Source organism: Natrix helvetica (assembly GCF_964273705.1).
Source record: "Natrix helvetica genome assembly, chromosome: 5".
NCBI classification, from domain to species: Eukaryota; Metazoa; Chordata; class Lepidosauria; order Squamata; family Natricidae; genus Natrix; species Natrix helvetica.
Genome location: NC_138551.1, coordinates 52,805,047 through 52,819,049, shown reverse-complemented (window position 1 = coordinate 52,819,049; position 14,003 = coordinate 52,805,047). Strand labels below are relative to the sequence as shown.

The following is a 14,003-nucleotide window of genomic DNA, read 5'->3' as shown; positions in this document are numbered from 1 at the left end:
AATAACTTCAATAGATGAATGTACTCAGGTCATTCATTGTTCCATGTTCACTGGTTCCATCCTGTGCTTGATTAACATTTTAATACATCAGATGCATTTATAATTTTTCATTTCCTTTAAAAAAAAGACTTTGAGGTCCTAAGGAAGCAAATTATTATTCCAGAAGGCATGGGCCAACTCTTAGGGTGTTTTTGTTTTTGTTTTAAAGAGAGTTTTTTCAGGGGCCTTTATAAATGTCACTTCCAATTGGTAAACTGGAATGATGGGATTTGTCAGCTGTTCTTATACCAGCTTACGTCTCGGACAAGATGCGCTTGGAAGATTATTTTTGTAGAAATGCAAGGATGGTCCCTCTGTGAGAACAGTCACTTCTTAACTACACTCTAAAAGGGAATTGGACTAGTTTAAATTAGGTAAAAGCTGTACTTCAGCTAGTGGAAATTTGGGAAACAAAATGCTGCACATGATCAGATCGAACAGTGCAGCTGCCAGAACAGAAATAAGCACATGCATACTTTATTAAATAACAGCCTAAGAATCTGGATTTTGTTGGCCCAGCCAAGAATGTGGTATCTTAGCAATCTATATATTAGTAAGGTACATTTGCAAAGACTCCAATCAGCTAAGTGATACTGTCTGGTTGTAAGCCAAGATCTCCCCCCTCCACCCCCTCCCCTTTAGCAGGCATTTAGCTCTTGCCAAAGTTCCTGCATTTTCCTTATAGCCTGCATAGCTGTAAATGTTATTGATGGCAATGAAGTTATCCAGGCTCTCTGTAGCATACAGCTGTAGCATTTAGAGGCTTAAAATAGTGGTGTTACACCTCCTTGAAATCTGAATGTGTGTTCCTTAATAATAGCAGCCCTATGAAGTGGGGATAGGCAGGCTGGGGGTTGTAGTCTGTATTGATTCCCTAAGCCAGCCTCCCCCAGACCTAGACTAACCTCCCCCAGACAAAACAAAATAATCCTATAGATGCCTGATGTCTTACATAAGATCAGGGTGGGTCCCCTCCACCTCCTCTGGAGGATTAAGGGCAAATATGTTATTCAAAAAACGTATCTATGGTAATTTTCAACCTTCATTTCCTTGGACTAGGAGGCTCTGTTTCCCAGGAAGGAATGATATGCCTGAAAATCAATTATAATAATGCATAGTATGCCTTATTTATGCAAAGTGTGTGTAATCCTCTCAAATTACAGTCTGGAAAAAGAAAAATTAGACAATCCTGAGATATTTTTTCCTGTTTCCTTCTCCCCATTTTGCAGTTCATGTGATCAGTTCTGAAGCACCATTCAGTCACATAAATACAAATGCAAATATTTTCAAACATTTTGTGTGTATAAGAGTGTGCAAAACTAGACAATTCTATTTTTTTTATTTTTCTATGTGGCATGTTCAAAGTGGGATCTGGTGGGTTTATGAAGTGGCAGCATGGTTATTTGTTTCACGTTGAAACGCCGCAAAAGGAACTTTTAATTAAAATTAAATATTTTAATTAATTAAATTAAATATTTGCTTTTGTGGCATTTTAATTTTCTTGTCATTCTGATCTTCAAGATATAAGAGCTGTTTTCTTGGTGTTGCCCCTTCACCCCCCGCTGGCAGAGCTCCGGCCCCTCCCGTGTCCTGTGTGACCGTTGTGGTATCTTCTGTTTTTTCTAGGTTCGCTTTATTTTTTTCCATAAAGGCCTGTGCCTCTATGGGTGTGTTGATTCTGATTCTTGTCTCCTCCCAGAATATCAGCATACCTTCAGGCATCAACCATCTAAACCACACCCCCTTCTGGTATAGTTTATTCGCCAATTGCGAATAGTTTTTCCTTTTCTCCCTAATTTTTGGGGGAATCTGCTTCAGAATGGTTATCTCCCTGTCATGGTATGTCAGTGTTTGCCCCCTTTGCACACCCAGAATTTCATCTCTTGTGCTTTTCCTAAGGAATTTAATATGAACCTCCCTGGGTACATTGTGTGTTCTGGCATATGCTGAATTCACTCTATAGACCAGATCTATCTCCCATTCCAGCTGCTGTTTATCTTTGTGTATGTATTCAGCTAGAATATTAGTCATAATGTCCCTTATGTTTTCCCCATCTGCTTCTATTACATTTTGAAATCTAAGATAAAAGGACATTCTCTCAAACTCTGTTTTCATTTGTTGGATATCAAGTTCTTTGTTCCCCTTCTGTAAAGCCTCTACCCCCCCTTTCGCCTCCGCCACCCCACCCTCCACAAGGTCCAGTCTCTGTGAGTTCTTATAAATTTGAACTTGATTCTCTTTAATTTCATCTTTCATTTCCCTTAGCTGTTTCTTGATTTCCTCCTGGCCCTGTAAAATTTGTTGAAGCATTTGTTGAAGGTCTATCTCTGTAGTCTTAGGTTGCATCAGTTCTGTTATCTTTGACTGTGTGGCTGGACTGGATGTTGCAGATGTTGGAGCAGAAGTGGCAAAGCCAGGTTTTCCAGGAGGTGGTCTTTTTGGAGACATGGTTTATAAAACAAAGAGATCAGTCAGTGTAGAAACTGGGCAGCTGGAGAAGTAGAGCAGGCAGGCGAGTCCAGAAGGCAGAGGATCCAAACAGGTGGGAGTTTCTTTAGTCACTCTAGCAATAGATGAAAGTTTTTTCTCCAAAGAGTTCAGGAAATAACAATCCACAAGAGATTTCTCTGGGTGACTCGGAGACAAAGACCGGAAGCCTGAATTTTAAAGGTGGAGTCAGGTTTCACAGTTCATGAAGACAACGGAAGTGTGCCATCTTGCCCTGCCAGCTTTGGGCTCAGAGGCATAGAAAAATTTTTAAAAGTTCAAAAAGTTCTCAGGTCATCAATAAGTTCTGGATCTATGTCCCATGAAAAGCACTTTTACTGGGGTGAGGCATCGTTAGTTGGCTCTCCCCCCTCCTCCTTCCCCAGGGGGCGAGAGCAGAATTTTAACAAGCCGCTTGTCCAAGGGGGGGGGGAATCCCCCTCCCCTCTAGCCGCTCCTCAAAGAGTAAATCCGAAAGGTTAACTTTTTAAAATTACTGAAAAGTCTATCAATTCAAAAGTAAGGGGATGAAGAGAGGAAGCATCTCACCGCACCGCCGCTGCTTCCTTCAGTTTTGCATTCTCCGATCGGCATGGGGCGAGACGCAGGCGCGTCCTCCAAAACTGCTCCCGGTGCCTGGAGCAAAGCGGAAAAGCCCCCACCAGCCGCCGCCGGTGCCAGAGCCTTCCGCGAGCCGCTCCTTCGGCAGGGCGCCTCTTCGGGGCGTCCTGTGCCCCCCCGAAGGCAGGGGAAGCCCACCGAAGAGCGGGAGCGGGCAAAGTCCTTGCCCGTCGCCGTAGCCGCCGGAACCGGAAGTGTTCCAAGAAAGCTCAGATCACAAAAATGAATAAGAAAACCACAATGTTATAAACAGACTGAAAGTAATAATGAAATTATATCTAGACTATATATCATAACTATATAAACTGATTGAAAATTATTTTTTCTAGAATTAATATGCTGATTTTTTATGATTATGTATTAATGTTTGATATTTAGATGTAACCTATGAGTTTGGAGGGAGGGGGCGTCTGCCACACTTGCAACTGCCAAAATTTGTAACCATTCCACTTACCCTTTTCCTTATAAATGTTTTAAAAAAACCAATAAAACTTTTTGGAAAAAAAAAAGATATAAGAGCTGTTTAATAGAAAGCTAACAACACAATGAATGTCTTTTAAAGATGAAAACTGTCTTCTGATTCTGAAGAAACTAATACAGGTAGTCCTTGTCTTACAATACTTTGTTTAGTGACCGAAGTTACACAGCACTGAAAAAAGTGACTTATGACTGTTCACACTTATAACCATTGCAGTATCTCCATGGTCATGAGATCAATATTCAGATGCTTGACAACTGACTCATAGTTACAATACAATACAATACAATACAATACAATACAATACAATACAATAGCAGAGTTGGAAGGGACCTTGGAGGTCTTCTAGTCCAACCCCCTGCCTAGGCAGGAAACCCTATACCGTTTCAGACAAATGGCTATCCAACATCATCTTAAAGACTTCCAGTGTTGGGACATTCACAACTTCTGGAGAAAAGCTGTTCCACTGATTAATTGTTCTAACAGGAAATTTCTCCTCAGTTCTAAGTTGCTTCTCTCCTTGATTAGTTTCCACCCATTGCTTCTTGTTCTGTCCACAGGTGCCTTGGAGAATAGCTTGACTCCCTCTTCTTTGTGGCAACCCCTGAGATATTGGAACACTGCTATCATGTCTCCCCTAGTCCTTCTCTTAAGCTAGACATACCCAGTTCCTGCAACCGTTCTTCATATGTTTTAGTCTCCAGTCCCCTAATCATCTTTGTTGCTCTTCTCTGCACTCTTTCTAGAGTCTCCACATCTTTTTTACATCGTGGTGACCAGAACTGAATGCAGTATTCCAAGTGTGGCCTTACCAAAGTGGTAAAAGTGGTATTAACACTTCACGTGATCTTGATTCTATCCCTCTGTTGATGCAGCCTAGGACTGTGTTGCCTTTTTTGGCAGCTGCTGCACACTGCTGGCTCACATGGTTGTGCACTAGCACTCCAAGATCCCTTTCACAGTTAACCACTGTTGAGAAAGGTACCACCTATACTGTATGTTATGATATTTGCAGTGTCCCAGGGTCATGTGATCCCCTTTTGCAATCTTCTGACAAGCTAAGTCAATGGAGAAGCCAGATTCACTTAACAACTCTGTTACTAACTTAACTGCAGTGATTCACTTAACGACTGTAGCAAGAAAGATCATAGAATGGGGCAAAACTCACTTAACAAATGTTTTGCTTAGCAATATACAATTTTGGTTGCCAATTGAGAGCTACTTATATCCATGCAGAGGAGGGTTCCTACCAGTTCGGCCAAGTAGATAGTAACTCGGCCTGCCACGCCCCAAACCAGTTCTATTGTGAGCGGCGCCTTCTTTATTTTTGGTTTTGCGCATGCACAGAACAATCTTCATTGCAAAAATTTGCATTTTCCCCCTTTTCTAATGTTCTGCACATGCAAAACATTTTGCGTGGCGAACCGGCAATGCCAGTAGCAACCCACCCCTGTATCCATGTTTTAAAACAGTTTCAAATTTCATTTCCATATGCAGAAGACAGAGAAGGAACAGAAATTCTTTTTAGGCTATGGAAACCAACTCTGAAAATGAATGATTGGTTAGACACAGTGACGTACGGTGAGGTTTATGGCTGGTGAGGCTGGTGACGTCATCAGCGCGAGCCGCAGTCCCCTTCATGTTGACTCAGGAAGGCAGGGAATGGGACCACGTGTGCAGGAGGCTGAATCTGCCTCAGCCTCCTGCACACGTGGTCCCATTCCCCTCCTTCCTGACTCCTGAGTCAACATGAAGGGGACCACGGAGCGCGTTCCACGGGACCACGGCTCACGCTCCACGGTCCCCTTCATGTTGACTCAGGAAGGCAGGGAATGGGACCACATGTGCAGGAGGGAGGTTGAGGCTAGAGGAGCCTCCTGCACACATGATCCCATTCCCAGACCATGTGTGCAGAAGGCTCCTCAGCGCCTTTTCCCTTATCCCTTTTTTTTATTTTCATGATGAGAGTGGTGAGGCTCTGCCTCCCCTGCCTCCCCTGACCGCACATCCCTGGTTAAACGTATTGTATTAAGTGGAAGGTTGGCAGTTCTAGGCCAAGTGGTTTAACCTCTGAGTCTCCAGTACCCGCTCTAGCATGATGGTTAAAGAGTCAGCACTATGGTTCCTCGCTACCTTTCAGCCTGTAATGTGAGCCTGGAAACAAACTGAACGTTCAGTTCAACCAAAAATATAGGAGAGAACATGAAAACTGCATAAAATTTATTTTACTTTTTTATTATTTTGTTAACTGGGGTGGTTGTGATAATCCTGGTTTATGGCAAAATGTAATAAGTAATCCAGGTGTTTTCATTTATATAACCAACTAGATTATCATTTAGCAAGATGAATGTAAAACAAAATTACTTGAGCAATCCAGATTGGAACCTGAGTAAGGGGTCCAGACCCTTTTCAGCTAATGATTGAATGATGGATTCGTTTTCATTTCTGTTCTTTCATTCTTTTCATGATTATAAATGGCATTATATAAACTGTTTGCAGTTTAAACTGCAAAACAACTGGACCAGTTAGGTGTAGTGATTAAGGTGCTGGTCTAGGAACCAAGAAGCTGTGAGTTGAGGGACTTTGGATCAATCATTCTGCCCAACTTATCTCACAAGATTGTTGAGAAAATAGGAGAAAAAAGAAGAATGAAGTATATTCGCTACCTTGAGTTATTTATAAATTATAATAAAGGCAGAATAAAAAATAAATGATATAAAAGTGGTTCAACATCTCATGTCAGAAACCCAAGTTGTTTTGTAGTTGTGTTGCAAATGCACAGATCACAATATTGTATCATATTATTGCAGTGCATATTTCATAATTCTTTCTCCTCCTTTCCTTCCTTGTAAGCTATCTTTATTCCCTTCTTTTTCTTCCCAGCAGGCTGCTAAGAAAATAACAAAAACTACTTTTAGCAAGTTCTGTAACTATTCTTCTTCTCCTTCTTCTGGGTTCTTCCTTTTCCAATGAAATAAGCAAGAGTGCTGCCTGCAGGATGCCCACCTCTATTTCAGGGGTTGAGAACAATTAGAATATATATGATTGTCATGCTATTTTTAAAAAAACGAAATCCTTTGAAGTAATGCTAAACAGATGTTTAAGGCTGAAATATGCTAGCTGTCTTCCCTCTTCAGAAGCACCCTTATTTCTTAACTCTTATTTCTGTCTAGAACTATCAGATGAGTTTGGGGAGGAGGGTGTGTGTGTGTGATCTGCTAAATTTACCAGAGGCAAATGTATCTTTTCATTGGCAATCTGCAATGTACTCTGCCAGGTGCTCACTTCTCAGTTCCTAATTCCTTGTGTTGGGAGCTGTTTGTATTGTTTTGCTTCAGTTACTATTGATGGAGCATGTGCAAAAGGAGAAAGATGCTTCATTTAAAAATTTACAACCAGTTACCATTCAGGGCAATCTGATTAAATGGCAATTGTGTGAAAAACCTGTTTACACTTCAGCTGTTCTTGCAAAATGCAGTTCAAGGTTAAAAATTTCCTTTCTTTTTCTTTTCTCTAAATTCTCTTTCTGAAGTAGGTCAGTTGCATACTATTTTAAAAACTATGTCTTGTGCCACTGCAAGAGCATATGGTTCCAATATAGCCTAAGCCTTAGGCATTTTCTTATTCCAGATATTTTTCATCAGTGCCAGGTTTTTTTTGGTTTTTTCATTATTGTTTTGGCAGAGGTAGCACAAACTCTGTTAGGGGTAGTTGGGGAGTGCTGAATCCCCCCCCCCTTGCAATTATTTTGTGACTTTATTTCATTATATTGTCACCTTGGTTTCTCTTTATCCAGACAAATCCCAAAAGAACAACACATTATGTATTGTTGGATTTAGTGCTTTAACTGCTCTTCATGAATTGCTTCCAAGTCTACCTTTGTACATATAAGAGTATGGTCAAAGCGTTCCAGGTAGAATAGATGTCTATTCAAAAAATTGTCTTTTAACCAAGACAATGGATTTTGTGAGCAAACCAGTAATTTCCAAGAAAAAGTGCTGTATTTTATCTTATAATAGCCCCTCTACGAAGGAGATGGATGATAGATAATTTCTGAGACGACTGCTAAGACATGGTTGTAGAAATCATACTAACTTGTAATCAAGCCAAGATCAAAGAGAACATATTGAATGATAAAGAACCTGATTACAGTATGTTCTTTTAGGTGATACTTTATCTGAGGAATGCAAATTAAACCAAGAACGCCTCCTTTTATAACAAAAATGGTTGCAAACCATGAACATAAAATAACATGCAGCCCTCAAGATTTCAGTGTTGGCTTTCAGAATGTTCCAAATATTTATGTCAAATTTTAATTTTTAAAGAGACAGAAGGGGGAAAGGATCTAACACCTAGAAAGTATATCCTATAATTGTATTTAATTGTATTTTAGTTTAAATAAATTATAAATCAGATTAGATTTAATCTTGTTCTGATCTTTTACAATTTTGGAAATGTAACCTCTGATCTGCACTCAAAAACCAAGTAGGATTCTTGAATGGTTTCAAGGTATTGCCACAAATGTGAATGATTTCATTGTTGTACAACAACACACCTTCTGACTAAGAGAAATGTCCCATGCTTATACAAAACAAACACATCTGTTTGCAAAACTACCATGGGAACACCTTTGTATTAACTGATGTTCCCTTTAGCAACTTATTGTATTGTTTGCTTGCTGAGACTGTAAGGCAGACAATTTCTCTGTATATATTCAAACAAATAGAGAATTAAAACTATTCTGTATTTGTTACAAAACTGCTTCTCTCTATCTCTAATCCCTCTTTTGCTTTTCTTGTTTCTCTGCTGCTTCTTTTCTTGGCTCTGAAGTTTGGATGTCAAGCCTATCTGATTCTCCAAAGAAGGCTATAGCAGGTATTGCATTATTTCTGTGTGTAAAATTGTATTTGATCTTTCTGGGAATGAAGAAAATTAAGTGATGGTTGTAGAAATATTCTAGCAGGATTGTATGTAGTATTACATTTAATCATATCAACATTAGCTGTGTTTGCCTAACAGTAGTTACAATCATAATAAGTAAAATACTATAGATAGTCCTTGACTTACAACCATTCTTATAGTGACCATTTGAAGTTACGACGACACTGAAAAAGTGACATGACCATTTTTACACCCATTGCAATATCCCAATGGTCACATGATCAAAATTTGGATGCTTGGCACCTGGCAGGAAAGGTTTTTAAAATGAGGCAAAACTCAACAACTGTCTTGCTTAATAACATATTTTGGGCTCAATTGTGTTGTAAGTCGAGGGTTACTTGTAGTCTGCCTTTAAAACTAAAAGTGAGGATTTCTTAAATTCACTAAGCATACAACAGTAGAAGCGGATAGATTTTTTAAAATTAATCTTTGTTCTAGACAGGGAAAATTATTATCATAATGTCTCTTTTAGATAAAGGTGACTCTGAAAACCAATAGCAGTACTGCACTGTTTTTAAATACATATTCTTGTTATATAATTTAGAAAATGAAACATTTGCTGGAAACTCTCCACTCCCAATCACCTATCCAAAGGAACATGTAGATATTTTTTTTTTACAAAAAAGCAAATAGCAGATCTTTTAAAAAGATATAAAATGGTTGTGATTGGAGCTATGAATTATTCCAATATATGTTCAGAGAAAATTCTGCCAAGCATGGGCCTTTTAAGAAATCGCATGACTTGGCTTGAAATTTTTCTTCAGATAGTATAGAAGGCACACAGAATCAGCTATCCTTGACTTGATCGTAACCAATAGGGAAGACTTAGTAGACAGAATGAAAATAGCAGAAACACTATAGGAGATAAATGCTGGAAATCTTCATTGTAAAGGAAATTAAGACCCTGTTTGCACACATATACACCTTCAAGTCATTATTGACTCCTGGCAATTTCCTGGACAAGTCCCTGCAGTTTTCTTAGTAAGATTTTGGAAGTGTAGGAGAATTAGGGAAGACAGCAGTATGCACTGGCCTAAGAAAGAGCTTCCAGCTAGTGCTTAGTTCCTTTTCTTTACAATCATAAAGGACAAGAACTCTTCCACTCTGCAAAGTCTAGTAATACTGCTAATTGTTGAGCCTATCTCTAGACATTATTCCAGACAAATTGTTCCACCAAATCCAAAGCAACCACAGACCTCTTATTGCTCAGCCTTGCATGGCTGAATGCCACTTGTATCGCTAGATCACACAAATAAAACAAAGTTGTGTAATTTTGCAAAATACACAGATGAAAATTAGGGAAAAATGAAATAAATAATTTGGAAGTAGTAGTTTGCAATTTGGAAGACTGCTTCTCTGAATCAAGATGTTGTAACTGGAATATGTTGAGCAAATTCTAATGTTCTTTATCCAGGAACAAAGTGATCTGCTAGGTTGACTCCAATATTATTTACAATAATATTATCAAATGATTCATTTTCTTCTTGTAAAATTGTTATTGCTTAATATTTCAGTTTAGGCTGTGCTAGGATTTGCTGATTTTCCAACCCTATCCAGGGTTTCTTAGTATCAAATACTGGCAGTCGTGGGTAACATAAGAAATCTGTTGCAGGAATCATTACACATTCTTCCATACATCAAAATGTGTGCATCTAAAAATGTCAGTCACATTTTTGCACCCTTTTGTGTAAATTTGAGTTTATACAAATTGGGTCTTGCGTAATACAGAAACTACTTGTATACCAAACCTTCTTGTATATAAAGAGTATTTCCTTCCCTCAGTGGACTTTTCCTTAAATTAATGAACAGATTACCATATTTTTCAGAGTATAAGATTCACCAGAGTATAAGACGCACCAAGGTTTTGAAGAGGCAAATTTTTAAAAAACGTTTTTGCACTCTGCAGACCTCCCCAAAACAGCCTGTTTTTCGCGAAAACGGGCCCTTTATTCCCCCCCCAAAGGGCATGAATAGCCTTTAGGAGGTTTGTAGAGTGCTCCTGGGGGTGGGGTGGGGGTGCAAAATTGAGCAAAAAACAGCCCATTTTTTGCTCATTTCTGCCTTCCCCAGTTCCCAGGAGCACTCCTAAAGGCTATGCACAGCCATTTTGGAGAAGGGGGCAGGCTTTGGGGAAAATACAGCAAAAATGCTGTATTCAGTGTATAAGATGCACCCAGATTTTCACCCTCTTTTTTGACAGAAAAAGGTGCGTCTTATACGGTAGTTAATAGCTTAGCTTCCATCTATTATTTCCCAATTCTTCTTCTTACATCATGTATGTTTTCTGTCTGATTGTTGTTCAACACCTCTCCCTCGAACCCACCTCTCATTTCTCCTAAATATTCCATTGTGAACTGGGAGAATGAAAAGATTTTCATGTTGTTAAAAATGCATGAATGATCTGATGTACAATGACTGATCTCTCTACTGAAATATATTGATATCCTTGAAGATTAATATGTTCTTGGAAAGGGTTGTCTACTAGCTATATTTCTCTCATTATATGAAAGGAAGAAAAAGAGTTTCTTTTTGTTTACTTCTACCACTATTGAGTTACATTGTGCCTATCTTATTTTCATCTAATTTTGCCCTGCTATACAGTTGTCTTGCCTTCTCATTGCAGCTTCCTTACCCTCACCCTGTCATTATTCTTCTTTATTCCCCTTATGTTTTGCTGTTTTGAGGTTTAGAGGGGGGGTGATATCTCTCATTCTGAAGTTGCTTCACATGTGGTTGAGACAGAGAATGGTTGATATAGGTTGATGGGGATAAAAAAGAAATAGAATACATTATTTTATAGAATTAAAATAAATCACTAATTTTTAACTTTACTACTACTAGTAATATTTTGCCTTGGTCCTGTTGTTTTTGGTATGTTGTTTCTGGCACATCCACCTATATGCACCTGTACCCACATATAGAAGTTTTTATCTTCTTGTTTAAAAGTTTTAATAAAAAAAGACATCTTCATTGCATTATCCATATGACCCAACAAACTTTTTTCTTATTAATATAATCAGTATATAAATGAAGGTTCACTTCAATGTGCATCATATTCACATTTATTTAAATTAATCTGCATTTGATTTTTTTTAATTTACTTACTAAATTACTAAATTTATTTGCCACACATCTTGTTTCAAAGGATTGTTCAATGCTTACAGCATTAAAAGCATTAGAATTATAGAAGATTAATATTTATAAAACAATTAAAATGGAAATTACAATTAAAAATAGAATTGTAGTTAAAAGGTGGGGGGAGCAGGATATATGGGGAGCAGGGATTGCCTCTTAATTCATCAACCACCTCCAATGTGATGGTTCCTCATTGGGGCCCCAAGCTATCTGGCAGAGTCAAGTTCAGGCCCTTCCAGAAGGTCAGAATCTCATCTCAGGAGTAAGATCTTCCAAAAGGCAGGGCCATGGAAGAGAAGGCCCTTCTCCTGGACCCTGCCAGCTGGAATTCCTTGACTGATGGGGCCCACAACATGTCTCCTCTGCCGGCACAGGTGGGGCACATAAGATGAGACAGTTCCTCAAGTAACCTGGACCTATGCAATGCAGGGCTTTAATAACCAACATACTGATTTGCAACCAGAAGCAAACTAGCAGAGAGTGCAGATTGTGGATTAGTGGTTTAATATGGCCATTTTAGGGGTCCCAAGAATTGCCCACCACACTCTGCACCAGTTTTAAATGACCATTCACCTACCCAAAACAGATGCTTCTGGAACTCTTCACAATCATTTTTGATTTTCAGCATTCTGTCCTTTACAAACTTGACTAACTTACTGCTTATCCTTAAATCAATGTAATTTATAAATGAATCAAAAAGCACCAATTCCAAAACAGAGGTTGAAAGGACCCTATTTCTTACTTCCCTGTATTGGGAAGATTTCCCCTTTATGTATTTATTTATTTTATTTATTTACCACTTTGTTTCCACTTTTAAAAACACACACAATTTGTAGCCCTTTTTATATTTTTTCCCTATGCAATCATGGGGAATCATCTATACAAGTTAAGTCAGTGATTCACAGACTAAGATACTGATGGTATTCTTCTCAAATGTGCAGAAGCTAAGCTAAAATTCTTTTTTGGTCCTATTCAATTTTACCTGGCCAGATGTTTTGAGACAACTAACTTTAAACAGTTAGATCTTTAGCAAATATCGCCTCAAATATGTATCCATAAAAACTCCTTTATAGTACAATTTTGAAATATGAGATAAATTATTTCCAAGAAACATACATCAGCTTTATTCTTCTTCTGTTCTTATTGTTGATAGATCATAATTGGTTCTTTATGCCATTTTTTCATCTTACGTTCTTCCCTAAACTGATCCATATAAAATTGAGTGTGTTTATTTAACATAGAGACATTGAGTACATCTGCATTATCCAAAAAGTATAATCTTGATTCCTCCACCCACACCACTAGATTGCATTCTAAAATATGGCAGATTTATTTTTTTGTAATACTGTATACAAATAATGAAGGGTGTATGTGGATATGCAGTATTTGGAAGGATAAGACTTTTATTATGTATGCATTGAAGAATCTCTTGATTTCTTCTGCATTATTCAGAATTATTCCTTATTTGTTTTATTGTGGAGTCCTTGATGTTCCCTGAACTTTGTTGTTTTCTTGCAGACATTTCATTACCAAACTAGATAACATCATCAATGCTAGTTGATTTTATTATTTATTATATAATCTCAATGGACTTTCATCATTTTATAGATATGAAGCAACACATTTTAAAGGTTTGGAGTAAAATTAGAACATACAATATATGCAGGTAAAACATAGGAACCCCCAGCAACCAGAAATCTATAAACCACATCCAAGATACTAAAATGCCATGGGCCAGATGCCCTCCACAAAAGTTCAATTTCAGCTTCTCCCAAAAAGCAGTTAATGTGGGAGCTTGGTTATTTGGCTGTCTTACATTAAGCTAAACTTCGCAAGAGGAGATTATCAGAGTCTATTGTAGCAAAAATCGGAATGATTTGATAGCACTTTTTTAAAAATAACAATGGGTTTAACGTTGCAATTGTTAATTGAAAAGGTACTCGTAATCTGTTTCATGTGCAACCTGCATAACCAGTTTGTCTTCTCCTATGACCCCCTTAGTCCCATTTTAAATCCTGACTCAGTGTAAGCTACTCTAGGCATGTGTGGAAGTGAGGTGCAGCTTATGAAAGGCGATTTTTGGCTTTTAAATTGGAATTCTGGCTCTAGTCCTGTTTTCTTCTGTAATACTAATATATGGGGAGGTGGAAATATTGATTAGCAAATAGTGTTCCTTTGTATATATCCTCTGTACTTTTGTGTTTTATATACTGTGTATATATATGTGTGTGTGTGTATGCGAATACCACCCACCACCCAAGCCATTACAATGCAAAACAACAGTGCACACACAGCCAGCACC

General features: G+C 38.3%; 1 protein-coding gene across 4 annotated transcripts in view; it reads left to right on the top strand.

Annotated features, from left to right (window-relative positions):
- Positions 1-14,003, top strand: part of SH3PXD2A (SH3 and PX domains 2A) — a 252,239-nt gene that overhangs the window by 145,262 nt on the left and 92,974 nt on the right. For 2 of the 4 annotated variants that reach the window (XM_081953519.1, XM_081953517.1), the window contains exon 7: positions 8,456-8,500. The exons of the other annotated variants lie outside the window; for them this stretch is intronic. In XM_081953519.1, the coding sequence (XP_081809645.1) occupies positions 8,456-8,500 (45 nt within the window). The remainder of the gene's footprint in view (positions 1-8,455; positions 8,501-14,003) is intronic. 4 annotated transcript variants of the gene reach the window in all.